The sequence below is a fragment of the Balearica regulorum genome, chromosome 23 (assembly GCF_011004875.1).
Source record: "Balearica regulorum gibbericeps isolate bBalReg1 chromosome 23, bBalReg1.pri, whole genome shotgun sequence".
Lineage (NCBI taxonomy): Eukaryota > Metazoa > Chordata > Aves > Gruiformes > Gruidae > Balearica > Balearica regulorum.
This window is the reverse complement of record NC_046206.1, coordinates 2629781-2646812: the sequence shown is the minus strand read 5'-3', so window position 1 is coordinate 2646812 and position 17032 is coordinate 2629781. Positions and strand designations below refer to the sequence as shown.

At 62.8% G+C, this 17032-nt stretch overlaps 2 protein-coding genes across 2 annotated transcripts; one reads left to right on the top strand and one right to left on the bottom strand.

Moving 5' to 3' along the window:
* The first annotated feature begins 19 nt into the window (after nucleotides 1–19).
* On the top strand, nucleotides 20–7553 carry RNF214 (ring finger protein 214). Its single transcript, XM_075774417.1, has 15 exons — nucleotides 20–231; nucleotides 319–556; nucleotides 973–1032; nucleotides 1410–1550; nucleotides 2250–2389; nucleotides 2807–2875; nucleotides 3585–3681; nucleotides 3963–4051; nucleotides 4496–4586; nucleotides 5021–5119; nucleotides 5483–5859; nucleotides 6101–6236; nucleotides 6532–6639; nucleotides 7009–7104; nucleotides 7298–7553. The coding sequence occupies exons 1-15, from the start codon at nucleotides 140–142 to the stop codon at nucleotides 7361–7363; spliced, it is 1899 nt and encodes a 632-aa protein (XP_075630532.1). The 5' UTR covers nucleotides 20–139; the 3' UTR covers nucleotides 7364–7553.
* A 1214-nt stretch (nucleotides 7554–8767) lies between these two features.
* BACE1 (beta-secretase 1) lies at nucleotides 8768–16907 on the bottom strand. Its single transcript, XM_075774425.1, has 9 exons — nucleotides 16459–16907; nucleotides 12971–13059; nucleotides 12246–12462; nucleotides 11841–11978; nucleotides 11626–11760; nucleotides 11375–11476; nucleotides 11081–11230; nucleotides 10786–10957; nucleotides 8768–10687 (listed from the first exon to the last, which is right to left on the bottom strand). The coding sequence occupies exons 1-9, from the start codon at nucleotides 16702–16704 to the stop codon at nucleotides 10446–10448; spliced, it is 1491 nt and encodes a 496-aa protein (XP_075630540.1). The 5' UTR covers nucleotides 16705–16907; the 3' UTR covers nucleotides 8768–10445.
* Between the last annotated feature and the right edge of the window lie 125 nt (nucleotides 16908–17032).

Sequence of the window (17032 nt, the reverse complement as noted above, 5' to 3'; positions counted from 1 at the left end):
CGCCACTCCCGTGCCGGAAGGGGCGGGGCGCCGGAAGGGGCGGGGCGGCGGGGGCGCGGGCCGTGCCGCTCCGCTCCGCTCCGGGCCGCTCCGCGCCGCGCCCGGGCCCAGCCCCAGCCCCAGCCCCGCAGCGAGCCCCATGGCGCTGGAGCAGGCGCAGGCCGACGGGCCCGCCGCCGCCCCGGCCCCGCCGCGCCTCTGCGAGCCCGGCCCCGCTGCGCCGCCCGGCAGGTAGGTAGGCCCGGCGGGCCGGGGCCTGGGCCGGGACCGGGACCCGGGGCGGGCGGAGCGAGCGACCGACCTGTTTGTTTCGCACAGCGGGAGCGCTCTCTCCGCCCCGGAGAGCCCCAGCGAGGCGGCGCCGGCTGGCCCCGGTGGAGAGGCGGAGCCCGCTGCCGCCCCCGGCCGGGCCCCGGCGCTGCTGCCGGCGGCGCTCGGCGGCGAAGGGGAGCCCGGGCCCGGCGGCGTGGAGGCCGGGGGGCAGAGCGGTGGGGCGTCGGAGGAGCCCGACCCCGAGGCGGCCCCCGCCAGGCCCTCGCAGAACATCGCGGTGCAGGTGGGTGTCCGGCCCGGGGAGCGGGAACCGGCTCCGCGGCGGGGGGCTGCGCTGAGCTGCTGCCGGGGCTCCGGCTGGGAGGCGGCTGGGCCCGTGGGGACGTCGGGGTTTTGTGGCGTGCGGAGCGAGGCTTCCCCCAGGGGCGGTTCTGACCCGGCCGCCGCCGCTGCCGGGGAAGGCACAGCGGCACCCACGAATCGAGTAGGCTGGGGCCGGACCCTAAGGCCTGTCCGTTCCCTATAGCCGCTGCTGTACGTGCGGCCTCGTACCTTGACCGATCTTGGGGTAAAGGGATGAAAGGAGGGTCGGTGAGGAGCTGAATCCGGGGCTTCTGCAGAGCTGGGCAGGGATGTGGGTCTGGCCGCTCGGTGAAGCTGCAGGGTGGGGGGTCTGACAGCGCTCGTCTCCCTCTGCAGACCGACTTCAAGACGGCCGATATGGACGTGAACGCGGATCAGGACATTGAGAAGAACTTGGTGGGTATCAAAGCCCTGCCGTCGGGTCCGGGCTCTGCCGCTCACGCTCCCACGCTGCTGTTCCCGGGCGAAGGAGCTGGAGCACTGTGCTTCCCGCAGGGTGTCTTTTCCTCGTTAAAATACCAGCCTTGGCGTTCTTAGGCCGTCCTCTTTAAAGGAGGAAACGCAGTGCTAGCTGCAGCTTCAGGCGGCGCCTGCCTTTGTGCTTTCCGATCTAGAGAGCCCCAGCTTTGGAAGTGGAAGCGCTTTAACTGTGCTCCTTGACAGTGGTGCCTGCTGGGCTCTTGCACGCTGCTGCGCTTTCCTGCCCCTGTACGCACTCTCTTTAGCGTGAGGGAAGGGGAAGGCTCTTCCTAAACTGCTGCTCTCTGCTGCAGGACAAAATGATGTCTGAGAGGGCTTTGCTGAAGGAGCGTTACCAGGAGGTTTTGGACAAACAGAGGCAAGTGGAGAATCAGCTGCAGGTACAGCTTAAGCAGCTCCAGCAGCGGAGGGAAGAAGAGATGAAGAACCACCAGGTATTTGGCAAAGTTCTCTTTCAGTTTAACCTGCCCGTTAGCTCTGCCGCTTATGCGATTAAGGTGGGCCGCTTTGGCCTCGTGCGGAGGGATGCGGCAGGGAGCAGAGCTGGCCGTGAGAAGTGGCAGCGACACGCTGCGTCGCCGTTTCTTGTGCGTATGTTTTACAGCGCTAAGGACTGGCCCCTGCCCAAATCGGGGCACCGAGCGGTTCAGATCTGACTGAACTGGGGTCCTGCCGATGATCTTGCGATGTCTCTTTGACAAGCGTGGTGCTTTCTCCAAATGCAAACTGGTGCAAAGTGGGGACAATTCGCTCCGTGTGATTATTTAGATCTCTGTGGCTGTGGCTCACGGATCCTGAGGTTAAACGACCGACTTGCACGTGGCCCTACGGTAGCTCACAACAAAAGGAATGATCAGTGGCCCATCGGCTAGATCTAGAGCAGAGCTCGCTGCCCCTTAAAATCCTTTTGAAGAGACAGGAGAACCCGTGGTTTAGAGCGCCTGCCGGTCTCCTGGGTTTCCTCATCACAACTGCTATATATTTTGTCTGGGTCTACTCAAAAGAAAGATTCTGATGATGCGTGTGATCTCACAATCTCTGTTCAATGAATCTAAAGTAGTAATGGATTTTAAACCAAAACCATTACTTGGGAATTTTGCTCTTTATTTGTGCGATGCTTGTTTTTACTCTAGGAGATCCTGAAAGCAATTCAGGACGTTACGATCAAGCGAGAAGAGACAAAGAAGAAGATGGAGAAAGAAAAGAAAGAATTCTTGCAGAAGGAGCAGGATCTGAAAGCAGAGATTGAGAAACTCTGTGAGAAAGGCAGAAGGTATTAATATGGAAAAGCACCGTGTCCTGTCGTAGAGGTCTGGGTTTGGATTTTTTCCAGTCTGAGGGCTCGGCGATGTTTTTGGATAAAGCTCCTTTAGTAATGGTTCCAAGTACATCGGCTGTTTCTCCCTGAGCGGACGGTCGCAAAGCATGTGTTGTCAGAGCGGCACGGCTCCCTGCGGTGGATTCTGGTTCTATGCCACAATCTTTGTGCAGTATCATGATACAGCAAAATTTCTGCCCTGGAGGATGTCAGCGATTGCTTTCAAATGTTTATTGAATGGCGCAGCCTGCAGAGCCTGTTGTTACGCTGGGCGCGCGGCTGTGCCAAGATGGTGTTTCCGCTCGGGACCCGCGGCTGGGCGATAATGCCTTTGCGGTAGGTGACTCCACCTGCCCTTGTTCTCTCGTGCAGGTTGCTGAAGGAGCAGGAGGAGAAGGAAAACAAGATCGCTTCTCTGATTGCAGAGCAGTCTGATGAAAAGTAAGGCTCTTCTCTGTTACTGGATTAATGCTGTTGAACGCTCATTTCCTTCCGGTCGTTTTGCCCTGGTGTGAATCTGATGCTTCTGGTGATCCTCTTTGGTCCTGGTCACCAGTGGGCTCCTGGATACTTGTGACCTGAAGAGCCCCTAAGATCAGAGTTATCCTCGGCCCGTAACTGCCACCTCTGACTGAATTTCCACTTCCCAGAGCTAGGGCAAGCCTGTTTCTCTCTCTGTTCCCCACAGCTGCCCAACTGCTCTAACCTCTGGCGCGCTCGGGTGTTTTAAAGCTGGGCAGAGGAGCTCCAGATCCGGGCATAGATGCTCACGTAGCAGAGGTGGAAAGGGCCAGCTATCAATGTCTTTGGGATCAGAATGACTCAGTTCTGCGTGCTGCCTCAGGTTGCTGCCCAGTCCAGACCTGTGCGCCTTTCCCTGGAGTTGGATGGAATTTTGCCCAGGGAAATTCCCCTCTCCTCGTTTTGCCCGGCGTGTTTGCCCACGGGTTGTTTGCACACTCTGGAACAGCTCGCTCTTGGGACGGTGGCTCATGCAGCCTTGGGAGCTGTGGCTGGTGTCACGGTCTGGAAGCTGTCGATCTTCCAGGGTGCCGCTCCATCCAGAGCTACCAGGATCGATCGGTTTTGGGGGAGTTTGTCAGCTCTCCCGTTCCAGTGCCTAAGCCGACGGTTCTGTTTCTCTCTGCAGGCAGCTCTGGGAGATGGAGCTAGATAAGCTGAAGAACCAGCACAATGAAATCAACAGGAACATTCTTGAGGAGACAGAACGGGCCTGGAAGGCAGAGGTCAGTGGGTGACTTCTTCCTTGCAGAGCAGATGTTGAAGAGTCTTTTGAAGATTCCGGGTTGTAAGGAATGGTTATGCAAAATGAGGAGTAGTTGAGGCTGAGGTCAAAGCCCCCTCTCTGTGGGATGAGAGGAGGGATAAGCAAATACCGGTGCAGTAAACGTTAGTCGAGACTAACTAACTTGGTGCGGTGCTTAGTGAAGAGATCACAGTCGCGATCTGGTGGCATGAAACAAGGGAGTACGAAAACTGCTCTTCACATGGGGCCTCTCTCTGCCAGATCCTGTCCCTGGAGAGCCGAAAGGAGCTGCTGGTGTTGAAACTAGAAGAAGCAGAGAAAGAAGCAGAGCTACACCTCACCTACCTCAAGTAAGTCCACGTAGTCTCAGAAATGGTGGGGTAACTCGGGTGTCCCTACGTGCCCATCTCCTCTTCCTCTGCTTATGCTGGCAGTTTGACTGAAAGAGTTCAAGGTTTCCCCTGGCTTTCTTTTGAAAAGAACATGATTCGGTAATGTCAGAAAACAAGGGTACGTGGGGCCGTGCTTATCCCCTGCTAGTGTTCACCTGCTGAATGTGCGCTGTGCTCTGGGCAGAGTGCTGTAGGCACGGCCTTGACTGCGGTGTCCGTGCCGCCATCCGCACTCTGGTGGCGCCAGGCGCTCTCCTCTCGCCCAGCCGAAGGGTCTGAGCCCCTCTGCTCGCCCAGCTGGAGGCGGGGAGCCTTGGTGAGGGAAGGCGGGAGGGTGTGGGGCGTTAGCTGCTCCCGCTTCGCTTGCCAGTTGCAAGAGGGAAAGTTGAGTTGTGCTTGCAGATCTGCGCCGCCCACGCTGGAGACGATGCGGCCGAAGCAGGAGTGGGAGATGAGGCTGAACAGGATACGAATGACCAAGGAAAGCGTCCGAGTAAGTTCCGGCCGGATGGCTCCCAGCCTAACGGCAAGCAGTTCTTCTCGTGCAAGCCACTTTGCACGCTCAGTCCCAGTCCTCTTTGGGAGAGAAAAAGCTGCGTGCCCAAAGGCACGGCACAGTCGGTCTGCCTTTGCGAGTAGCCACGGAGACCTCCGGCTTGCTTCTTCAGGCCCGCGCGTGTGGCTAAGCCGCGCGGCTGTGAAAGCAGTTAGTTGCGTTAGTCGCGTTGTGTTCTCTTTCTCCCGCCGGGTCTTTTTTCATCCTCCTGACTCCTGTGGAACCAAACTGTGTCTGCTTAGAGCCTGCAGCCACACTGGGGCTGAGAACGCTCTGCCCAGGCAGGGGAATCTGCCTGTTCTAGGCAAGCAGCGCCCAAAACTTCCTCAGGCAGAGGCTTTGAGAAACGTGTTTCTTTTCTTCTCTGCTAGGATCAGTTCAACGACCACATTCAGATGGTAAGAAACGGAACAAAGCTGAGCAGCCTCCCACAGATCCCGACCCCGACGCTGCCGCCTCCGCCCTCAGAAGTGAGTGCCTCTCGGCCGAACAAACGCACGCTTTCAGTGCCGGGAAGTTGCTGGGAGGCCCTGGGCACAGCCCGCCCACTGGCCCATACCTGGTGCTGCCTCCGCCATGCGCGCTGAGGGAGGCTGTGTGGGATTGCGCTTTCTGGAGTCCCGTGCTTGTCTCCCATCTGTCTGGGCTCGCCTGCTGTCCCAGGAGGGGAGGGGAAGGGTCTCCTGCCCTTGCTGGGAGGAGCACAGCCGCCAGTGCCTGCGGCACAGCCCTCCTTCTGCCCGGCTGGGGGTGAAGGCGCGCGGCTCTGATTTTCAGATGGGCTTATTCCAACCAGCCTTTTCCTCCCCCCCCGCCCCGTTTTTCTTTCTCAGACAGATTTCATGCTGACGGCATTCCAGCCCAACCCATCCCTTACTCCCAGGCTCCCGTTTCCCATCGGACCAGTTCCCGTTCCCATGGTGATGCCAAGCGCCGATCCTCGGGCGCTCTCCTTTCCCCTCCTGAACCCCGCGATCTCCAGGCCCAACCAGCCTTCCCCGCCGCTGCCTGCTTCCCAGGGAAGGAACAGCCCTGTAGTGGCATCGCTCATTGGCACGCATGGCCCTCACATGGCTCCCGCTGCCTCCATCCCTCCTCCGCCAGGCCTGGGGGGAGTTAACGTCGCTCCAGAATTCCACAGGCTGCAGCCGGCCGATAAGCTGGAAAAGCTGCTGGAGAAGTTGTTGACTCGGTTTCCACAGTGCAACAAGTAAGCGCCTCGCCTTGGCCTTTCCTAGAGAGGGGAGGCTTGCGCATGGGACCTGAGCTGGGGTGAGGGGAAGCCGAGCTCCTCTTGGCGTTCGCGGGGTCTGGAGGAAGCGAGGGAAGGCGAGGAGCGAAGGCTGGGTGCTCCCTGCCGGGTTTGCCTTTGAGGGAGGGTCCCTGTTCCTGGGGGCTGCTGGGCTCGCTGGCGGCGGCCGGGAGCTCTCAGCAGGCTGCTGTTCGCGCAGGGCCCAGCTCACCAACATACTGCAGCAGATCAAGACAGCTCGGAGGACCATGGCGGGTCTGACCATGGAGGAGCTGACCCAGCTGGTAGCGGCCAAGCTGGCAGAGCAGCAGGAGCGGGCGGCGGCCGGAGCTCAGGTGGGAGAGCGGCGGGGGGCCGGGGGGTCCCACCAGACTCCTGGCAGGGGGCTGCTGGGAAGGGGAGCCCGGGCAGCAGTCAGAAGCCGCGCTTGCTCCCTGCTTCCCCGCAAACTGAGCCACGCAGGGCCCGCTGCCTGCACTGCGCAGGGCTCGGGCCGGGCATCAGGCGGGTCCCCTGGGTTCCCCTTTCCGCTGACTGCGGCGTAATTCTTGGGAGCAGCAGTAGCTCGGGGTAACCCGGCTGTCCTCTCCTCCCGAGCTTCTCTGATGCGCCTTGTTTGCCTTGCTGCAGCCTCTCGGTCGAATCAGGGCCCCCATGTTCTCTGCTCCGCTGCCTCAGATCAGCACGCCCATGTTCCTGCCCCCGGCTCAGGTGGCTTACCCTGGAACGGCGTCACACGTAAGGCTGTTTGGCTTTCCTGCGGCGCTTCGCCATCCCCAGGGGAAGGGGAAGGGAGGGAGGGGGAGGTGGTGGAAAGGATGAGCCGGTGAAGGTGGGACCTCTCGCCTCATGCAGCTACTTGGTGAGGTAGAAGGGAAGGGTTAGGGGCACGTGTCCTTTGTGCTCGCGCTGGGGAGAGGGGGACGGCCGCAAGAGAGGCGTCCGAGGTTCCACCATTGTGTGATGGCTGCGGGTAGAGGGAGGAGTTGGGCAAACTGCGGCCTCGGGCTGGCGGGATGAGGAGCTGGAATACGGAATACGGGATCTGAGATGGGGCGTCTTACGGCCGTGTCCATCTCCTTTCTGTGCCCTCGCTGCTCGTCCCAGACCCCAGCTGCCTGTAAGCTGTGTCTAATGTGCCAGAAGCTCGTGCAGCCCGGTGACCTTCACCCCATGGCCTGCTCACACGTGCTGCACAAGGAGGTGAGTGTGCTTCCCCGGGGTGAGTGTGCTGCTCTCGGGTTCCTCGTAGCGATTCCGAAGGCCGATTCCCCTCCAGGGGCCCTGGGCACACGTAGCGAGTCTCTGTTGTGCCACGGCACGAGGAGTGCCACACTGTGTTCAGAGTGCCTTTCGAGTTGCGCCAGCGGCTCCTGACTAATTCTCTCTCTTCCAGTGCATCAAATTCTGGGCACAAACCAACACAAATGACACTTGCCCCTTTTGTCCAAGCCTCAAATGACGGCTACTCGAACAAAGTGGTCCCGTGGGAGGAGTTGCTGTGAATAGACAGGATCGGTTCTAAGATTTCTACAGTTCTATATTTATATGACCATGTATACACATGTACATTTTTATTATATAGGTAATGTGTGTATAGAAAGTCTGTATACATACAAATTCATAAATAAAGTGTGTATATTATGCAGTGATTTGGTGCTGCTCCCCATTTCTTAGCTTGCAGCCTCCCTGGCTTCCTCTCAAATAAGCGTTCAGGCCTAAGCTGCTTGCCGGGATGCTGGCAGCTGCTGCAGCTGCCTCTTCCCCGCCTTCTCCGGGGCCGGCGCTCCCAGCAGCTCCGTGCTTGCCGCACGCTGTTCCCCTCGGCGGGATGCCTCGCCGCCCTGCTCCCCCCCGCCCCAGTAGTTCCCCTCTGAGCAATGAACAGGTTGCAGGTGAACAGCTGTTTGGGGTTTTTGGTGGTCTTTTTTTAATGTAATAATTTACCGTGTTAACATTCATTGTTCTTACATAGACGATAGGTTACAGAGTACTGGAGTCTACAGCGACAGCCTGCGGTAACCGTCCCCGTCCCCCTCCTCCGGGGCAGCGTTCCGCACGCGCCTGTACCCGGTGTTCCCTGCCGTCAGCGAACGGGTCGGCTGCGCTGCAGTTCAGGACAGATAACCAACCTGTCGTGCTTCCTCCTTTCCCCTCTCCTGTACTTTCTCCTAAAGCAGGGGCTGACGCACCGACCCTTTCTCCATGGGTTTTGGTGGGATTACGAGGTGCTCAGCACCCCTTACTCGCAGCCTGTGGCACAAACTCGGCACCGGTAGAGCTAGCGCCTGTGCCGCGGGGTTCATCAGTGCCAGCGCCGCCTGAATTTGTCCCCAGTCCAAACCTTTCTACGCGCACGCTGGCCAGCGTGATTTAAGGCAGTGGTCCACAACAGAGTCTCTGGGATCCTGGGGGGTGGGGGGCAGTCCTGGGCAGGCACAGGGGCGCGGGGGTCTGCGCACGCTCGGTGATTGGGTAACGTTGCCCTCTCGCGCCAGGGCGGAATCGCTGGATGCTTGCAGTTTCGGAGCCGGGCACGGGAGCTGGGCGCTACTTGCAAGCGCACTAGTAGTGAAGTGGGACGGTTTAGGGGTGCGTGTAACAGGCTGTTGTGGCGGTGCCCAGTGCTAGGGCCGGCTCGCCTCTCCTGCACGGCGTTACTTCCTCCTCCTGCCTCCCGCGCTGGCTCCCTCGCTGCTTTTTCCAAGGGATATTTAACTGCAGGGTTTAGTTAACGAGCTTTACGTTGGTGGTTACCGCAGCCCTGCAGCGCTCCTGTCCCTGCCCGAAGCAGCAGCTCGGCTCTTGTGCGTGCCTGCACACACCGCAGGCAGCCCTGTCTCTTTTGCTCCTGGAGCAATGTTGCTTTTTAATTAGCGGATCTCGGCATTTAAAACAAAGCACTCCCCTATCCTGCATCCCTCTATGGCTGTCACCGCCTCCTCTGAAAGCAAAGGGACTGCCTCTGCTCCATAAAGCGCTTCTGCCAGAGCGCGCCGCTGCTGAGCAAGCCCTGGCCTTGGGTTGTGGCCAAGGCCCTGGGACTGAGCAGAGGGCTAAAAATACTTTAAAACCCCCCCCCCCAAGACAGAACAGGACTAAATCCCCTAACATTGCGTTTCAGCGCTAGAATTAAAAATATAGATATATGTATATATTGTACAGGTGAGAAGCGACCGTTATTCGTATACCCCTGTGTGGTGTAGGACCTGCTATGTACACGTTCGGATTCTGCGCAGCTGCACTACCAGTGACTCGCATTATTTAAAAAAAAAAAAAAAAAGAAATAAATACAGCCATGTGTTTAAAAACTAATAAACGCTGCAATCCCCACAGCTGCCGCCTGTCCCCAAGCTGCCAGGGTGTCTCGCGCCTCGGGAGCAGGAGCCGGGGCCCAGCCAGGGCCGGGATGCGCGGAGCAAGCGGAGAGGAGCCGCTGTGCCCTGCGCCGTGGGACGTGCTGACGACGAGGCAGGGCAGGGGCTGCAGGCGGGGGCCAGCCTAGCCCGGCGCTGGCTCCCCTATGGCTTTTGAATGCGCAGGCAGGCTGGAGAGCGGCCAGGGTCGGGTGCTTCGCTCTCCTGGCTCGCAGTCTCCACGCGGTGCTCGCAGGGGACGGCTGCTTCTTTCCCTCCCCGTGCAGCCCGTGGGGGCGAGCGCCCGTGTCCCCGAGCCGGGAGGCTGCTTTCCCTGGGGTGTGAGGGGAAGCAGCCACTGGCTTCTCCGTGGCAGGCGCTGTTGATGCTGAAAGGGAGGCAAGGCGGTTTCCCGTCCCCAGAGGGGAGGTGGCGAGCAAAAGCGGAGCGGGGAGAGGATGGGTGCCTGCTCCTGCCTGTCCTGGGAGGCAGCTGGGAGGGCGGGGGGGGGGTGCAGGGAGTCCTAGGGCTGGTGGCAGCAGTTTGAGAGGGCAGGGGAAATGCCATGGAAAATGTTAGAGCAAGCAGTGCGCGGGGGAGCAGGAGGATGGGAGGGAAACCCCTGCCCCTGGCTGTCCCCGGTGGCCCCAGGCTGGCCCTGGGTGGCTGGCTGTCTCCTAACTGCCCGGGAGGCTCCAGAGATCTGAGCGCTGGAGTCTGGCTCAGGCAGCCGTCCCGGGCAGGGAGCCGCATGGGGAAGGCACAGCCACAGCACGCCTGCACGCACGCACAGCTACATGGGGAGCCTGGCCTGGCGGTTTCCCGGCAGGGTGGGCTGAGAAGGGCGGCAGCTGCACAGGGATGGAGGGAGATGGGACGGGCAGGGGGTGGCTCATCAGCATGGCTCCGTCAAGCCATGCAGGGCTGGGCAGGAGAGCTTGGGACAGCCAGAGAAGCTGCCCCCAGCCCCCGGGACAGGGTTGCTATGCTCTCATCCCCCTCCCCGGCTGCCGCGCTCTTTCCGTAGGTCTCAGACAAACGCAGCCCAGGCCTGGGGCTCGCACGGCCGCTCCCAGCCCGCTGGCCCCGATGGGCACCGCGTTCTCCAGGGCCAGGAGGGCCAGGACCTACCTCTCCCTGCCCCGCTGCCTCGCCTGTGGCCCCTGGGGCTGCCCCCGCGCTCCGCGGTCACTTCAGCAAGGATATGTCGTCGGCAAAGTCGTCGTGGTCCCGCCGCAGGCAGTGGAAGCAGCGCCACTGGAACACCATGAGGCAGAGGGGCAGCATGAAGAGGGCGCAGATGGCCGCCATGACATAGGCGATGGTCATCAGGGTGGACTCGTCCGTCTGCGGGATATTGTAGCCGCAGTCCTCCATGTTGGAGTGCAGGTAGGGCCCCTCCACTGCGGCCGTCCGAAACTCGTCGTGCACTGCGGGGAGCAGAAGGCAGGGCTCTGGCCACCGCGCTACCACGGCGCGTCCGCGTCCCCTCTGCCTCTCCCTCCCTCCCTCCGGGCCCTGCCCTCACCGTGGCAGGCGCTGACAGCAAAGCCGATGCGCTTGCGGGCACGGTCGAAAACCACGTAGAAGCCCTCCATGATCACGGCGCCCATGACGGTGCCTGTGGAGGACTGCGAGATGGCGAATTTGTAGCAGTCGTCCTGAGAGGTGGCCACGTCCTCTACCGGGCGCAGGTATTGCTGCAGGAAGAGATGTGCTGTCAGGAACGGAGACGGGCTGCCTGGCACGGTCCTGCCCACCAACCATCTCCAGCCCGCTCTCCGGCTCGGCACCAGGCAGGGGCTGGCCCTGCCAACGCTCACCTGGGGCAGGATGGTGATGCGGAAGGACTGGTTGGTGGCCTCCCCCATCAGGTAGAGGGACAGGACCGGGAAGATGTGCCAAGGGGTGGTGCCGACCTGCCAGCAAACCAGCTGCTCCCCCAGCCAGAAGCCGTCCGGGAACTTCTCCGTCTGCCAGAGGGGAAGGGGAGGTGAGCGGGGCCATGCCAGGCAAGCAGCCGAGATGCTTAGGCTGGTGACGGGCGGCCACGCTGCCCTCGGCCCTGTGCTGGGCCTGGGGACGTGCCCATAGCGGAAAGGATGGGTTTCACTGACCGAAGAAGCTGTTTTGATGGATTTCACCGCAGCCTCAAACACCTTCTTTGGCAGCCTGAGGTTGGTGGTCCCGCTGTCCACGATACTCTTGTCGTAGTTGTACTGGGGGCGGAAGAGGAGGAGTGACCGAGGCACAAGACCCCGGCCCCACTGCCCTCCCCTCCCAATCCCCCTCAGATCGAAGGCGGGTGCCTCCAGCTGCGGCGACAAAGCAGCGCCCCGTCGGACAGGTTCCCCCGCTGCCCCCTCACCTCCTTGCAGTCCATGTTCAGGTCCTGCCCGTTGACCTCCAGCTTGACGATGATGACCTCGTAGTACCACTCCTTCCGGATGGGTGTGTACCAGATGTCACCCACGTACAGCGAGCGGTCGATGCCACCAATGATCTGCAGCAGAGACAGAAAGGCGCTGCCGCCACACGCTGCCAACTGCGGCCAGGCAGGTCCCGCTGCAGCAGAGCACTCACCATGCTGCCCCCCACCGATGCCAGGGCCTCCGTCTCGTTGGGCGAGAAACCTGCCCCGCAAAGCTGGAGGGAGAAGATGTTGGGCACCCGGGTCTGCTTCACCAGGGAGTCAAAGAAGGGCTCCAGGCTGTCGTCGGGCTGGTGGGAGGAGAAAGCAGAGGCAGGACAGGTACGTGTCAGTGCTGTCCCCTCTCCAGGGGCTCCCCTTGCCAGGACTGCTCTGCCCCCAGGAATTCTGGCTCTGTGTGCTGCTGGAGTAGGGCTCAAGGTCACCAGCACAGCTGCAAGCTGGGCCCCGGGACACCGAGCGGAGGCAAGGGAAGAGGCAACGGAACCCTGCTGGGACGGGTGCCCTGGCAGGGCCAGGCAGAGCTGGGGCCCGGCCGGCTGCGAGCCAGGACTCACCCGGGCGATCTCAGCGTACGCCAGACCCAGGATCCCTTCCCAGTTGGAGCCGTTGATGAAGAATTTGTCTGACTCCGTGATGGCAGCGATGTTGGCTCTGACGGTGACGTTGGGGCCGTGGGGGATGGTGACAAGGTCGGTGCCCAGCTCCCCTTCCCACTTGCCCTGGGTGTAGGGCACGTACACACCCTTCCGCAGGTCACGGTAGGTGCTGGACCTGCAACAGCATTAAAGAGCCAGGGTAAGACCGGCGTGGAGGAGGAGCGTGTGCCCGCGCGCTGGGTGACGGTGGGAGCGTGTGCATGCATAGCCGAGCATTTGCAAGCATAGAGGCATTGCCTGTCCTGCAGACCGGCACGGCTGGGCGAGGACAGCGTGTTTCTCCACGCATGCGGCCATTGGGGAGCCCCCACCACAGGTCGGTGACGTACTAGAATGGCTCCTTGCAGCCTGGGCCGAGGCTGTCACGGGGTGCGCAGGGGACAAGCCCAGCTGTTGTTTGCTGTGTACAATGGCCACTGGCCCAGACACCGTCCTAAATGTTGGAGGAGGGCGAACATGTGGCCGAGGGGTCCCTCCTTCTCCAGCTTGGAGGCTGGGCGGTACCTGGCAGGGTCTGGCTGGACCCCCAGCAAGAAGGGACAGCGTGCCTCCGTGGGGCTGGGGCTGTGCGACTGGCACAAGGAGCAGCGGCTGTACTCCCTGCGTCCGCCCAGCATACTCACAGCTGCCGCTGGTAGTATCTCCGGAGGAAGGGGTGAGGCGCAGCTCCCACAGCGAAGTTACTGCTCCCTGTGTCCACCAGGATATTCAGCTGGAGAAGGAAGAGAGACAGGGAGGCTCATGACTGCAGTGGGACCGTGCTGTCCCACCTGCCCGGCTCTGTCTGGCACCTCAGGCAAGCGATGCTTTCCCCGTCCCCACGCCTGGCGCACAGTGGCCGCTGCGCCGTGTTATTCCCAGGGAGCCACAGCTCTGGGTCCCCAGCAAGTCTCCCGACTGGGGCCAGGAGGGACACCTGAGCAAGGGCCCTCTTTTGCCATGCCCGGGGAGAGCTCAGAGACGCTGTGCGAGAGGACACAGCAGTGGAGCAGGAGTCAGCGACATGAGGGTGTTGCACAAGAAGCAAACATTGTCCGGCACTGTGCAAACAGAGCGTGAGCTCTCCTCTCGGCACAGCCCGGCTTCGGGCCCCTGCGCCCGCTGCCTGAATCTGCAGGCAGGATTCGGCAAGCGCCTGGCAGGGTGTTGTGGGGCTGGAGGGAGCAGCGGCAAGACGGGGTGCCCGGGCTCCCCTTGCCAGGAAACCTAATTTGCTCACAAAGCTGGTCGGAAGGACTGACGTTACGCAAGCCGCAGCGGATTGCTGGGTCCGCTAATCGGTCATCCATATGCTGAGCTCTGCTCCCGATTCATTTCTGCCTGTGCCCTGGATTACTGGCTCGCAGGCAGGGTTTGGCAAACGTCCCGGCAGGGCTGGGAGCAGGCTAGCCGGATCCTGCCCCCGGCTGAACCCTGCCTGCGGCCCCCTCTGCCCTGCGAGGAGCCGGGGCAGGTGGGTGAGGATTGCCACGGGGCTCGTGCTGCCGGGGGCTCCTGGCCGTGCCGAGCAGCAGAGCCATGGGGTGAGCTCTGCCCCCCAGCCCTGGGGGGGGCTGCTTCGCCAGCATGACCCTAGCAAGCAGCGCACCAGGGCTTCGGCCCTTAATCTGCGGAGTCAGAGGAGAGAGGAAGGAGGCTAAGGCGCTTGTACTAATCGCAAAAGCGCTGGGCTACAGCTGCGGGAGTTTTCTCCATGGCCCGCTGAGAGGGGCTGGCTGCAGGCAGCATGTTCTGGGCACCCCTTGCCCCTGCCCCATCACCCTGCCCACGGCCCCGTGCTGTGCTGGGGGACAGGTCCCCCCCAGCCCCAGGCTGGCTTCTTGCCTAGGGGAACATTTCAGGCCACGGGTAAAGATCAAAGAGGCACACTCGCCCCTCTGCTATCCCCCTTGGGTGACCGCCAAGAGCTGCCAGGCTGCACAGCCCGACCTTCCCCTGGCAACCCAGCACCTGCAGCCTCCGCTGCTGCGCCCGGGCTGTTCCCAGGGTGGCTGTTTGATCGGTCATTAGGGGCCATCTGCTCCACACAGCTCATCTTCGCTGATCCCCAGGTACCCAGAGGAGACGGGTTTCCCTGGAGAAAGAAGACCTGGAGCTGATGCTGCAGGGAGAAGATGCAGGCGGCAGGGAGCAATAACTGTGCGGTGGTTCGCAGCGCAGCTCAGAACCAAAAATAAAGCGCAACAGAATAGAGGAACTTCCTCGCCAGCACCAGGGAGCTGAAAGGAAAGGTGAGGAGGGAGACGGGCTGGCGGGCAAGAGTGGGGTGCCAGTGCTGCACGTGTGCCTTTGAGAAGGATGCACGCACCCCCAGAGGTAAATACCCTCCCCGCTCCCCGATTTCCTGCATAGGCACAGCCATGCTCTTTCACGCGAATCTTCTAATTCCATTACAACGCCTGGAGGGATTTTGCTGTAGCACGCACACACGCGCGCACGCACACGCGCCGCGTTCACGTTTGGAAGGAGTCCAAGGCTGGAAGATGCTGCCCAAAAGGGTGACTGGCTCAGAAACGCACGAGTGCCTGAGAACAGGTGGTTCGCACGGAAATTATCTGGCAGCTGTGACACGTGGCAGGTCCCAGGCAAAAGATGACGAAATCGCATTTAAAGCTAGATTTTAGAAATAACCTCCTCCCTTTTTCCCTAAACGTACCCTGCCAGAGCAGAGAATAAATCCCAGGCACACAGGGACAACACGGAACCGCTCCCAGAGACCTGATTTCTGTGGCAGTGGTATTACTGGGTTCACATCTCGCTCGTGTTGCTCTCTCCCACCACGTGTGCAGAGCTGAGCTGGGCCCGCAGCATGGAGCCAGCTCGCGGGGAAGAGCCAGCCTTTATTTCGGAGCCTGCGTGGGTGCTTTGGCAGCACCAGCCTACGTGGTGGGCGGCAGGCGCGGGAGCCCGGCCCTGTGCTGGAAGGAGCGTGGACCCTCGAGGACCGAGCTGGCCCCCTCAATCCTGTGGGCCACGCTGGCTGCTGACGGCAGCAGGTATGAGCGTACGGGTGCCGAAGGATTTGGCGGGGAGAACCTCCGCAATCTCACCCATAAAAGAGGGGAAGAACTGGGCCGCCCTGGGCTGTGCCCTCGGCACCCATCCTGTCCCCAGTGCACAGGCAGACGGTGGGTGCCACAGGTGTGAGCTGGGCAGCGTGGCTCCCAGGACGCGAGGGACACCGACAAAGCGATGGAGCAGGAGCAGAGCCCGGCGATGCACCGGCTCCTGCTCTTCCTGCCCCGCGGGCCCCCTTTCCAGCGAGGCCGTCCCCGGCTCCTGCGCGCTGCCTCCCCACGCTACCCCCGGACTCCAGCGCAGCGACGACCCGCATGAGAGCCTCAAAGAAAAGTAACTTCTAGAAAATTCGCCCAGGTCAGGAGCGGCACACGGAGCCAGGCAGGCAGCAGCTGCGCCCGGCGCTGTGCTGGGAGGACCGCGCCAAGCGCGGCTTGGCCCTGCGCTTCCCTCCTGCCCGCATCTGCCCGCTCCAGGCAGGCAGGCAGGCGGCCGCGCAGCGCTCCCGCAGACGGGCCCGCACATTGCCACCCCCCCGCCGCCCACACACCGCGCCAGCTCCTGCATGGTGTCACCCTTCGGCTCGGCAGCCGGGGAGGGAGGGAGGGATGCAGCCTGCCCGCTCCGCACGGCACGGCATGGCACGGCACGGCACCCGCAGCACCCAGGGCGGCCAGGCAGCCCGTGTGTCACCCGGCGGAGAGGGGAGTCACCTTCGGCGGGGGGCCGCCGCCACCTTTTATCAAAAGCCACAGAAAAAGCAGCCCGCGAACATCGCAAGACAGAGGCGGAGCGGGAACGCTTCCCGAGCCGTGCAGCCGGAGCGACGCGGCAGCGTGCTCGGCCATGGCGGCCCCCGCGGCGCGAGTGCCGGTCCTCCTGAAGGCCGGGCGGCGGGAGACACCCCCGTCCCCCGCGCACCCCCAGACCGAAGCAGCGGAGGGGCCGGAGCGGGACCCGCAGCCCCCCCCCCCCCCCCGCCCCGGGGCGCCCCGCGGGCCCCGCTCCAGGCCAAGCCCGGCGGCCCCGCCGCCCTCTCGGCGCCGGGAAGGGAGCGGAGCCCGCGCCCCAGGGGTGGCCGCCGGGCCCCTACCTTCTGCGGGGGGCTGCCCACCGTCATCTCCACGTAGTAGCCCTGCCCGGACTTGCCCCGCAGGTTGTCGATCATCTCCACGAAGCTGCCGCCCCGCTCGGCCTCCTCCGGCGCCCGGCGCGCCCGGGGACCCGGCGGCAGGGCCGCGCCGCCCCGCAGCGGCAGCCGGATGCGCGGCGGGGTCGGGCGGGCGCGCAGGGCGGCCGCCCCCAGCCACAGCAGCAGCCAGGGCCAGGCGGCAGCCATCGCCGCAGCCCTGCCCGCGCCCTCCGCGGCACCGGAAAGCCCTCCTCCCCGCGGGCGGGCGGGGGACGGCGCCTAGCGGGCCCGCAGCGCCCCGCGCCTCGGCCGGGCGGCCGCCCCGGGGCGGGCAGGCGGCGCGGCGGGGCCGAGCGGGGCGGCGGGCATGGCGGCGCGGCGCTCTCCGCCCCGGAAAACTCGCCTGCGCCCGCCGCACCCCGCCCGCCGGCGGAAGCGCTTGCGGCCGCGCCGTGGCCCGGCCCAACCCGCCGCGGTTCCCCGCCTCCGGCCGCGGCCCGGCTGCGGCGGGGCGGGGGGGGACGACACACCACAC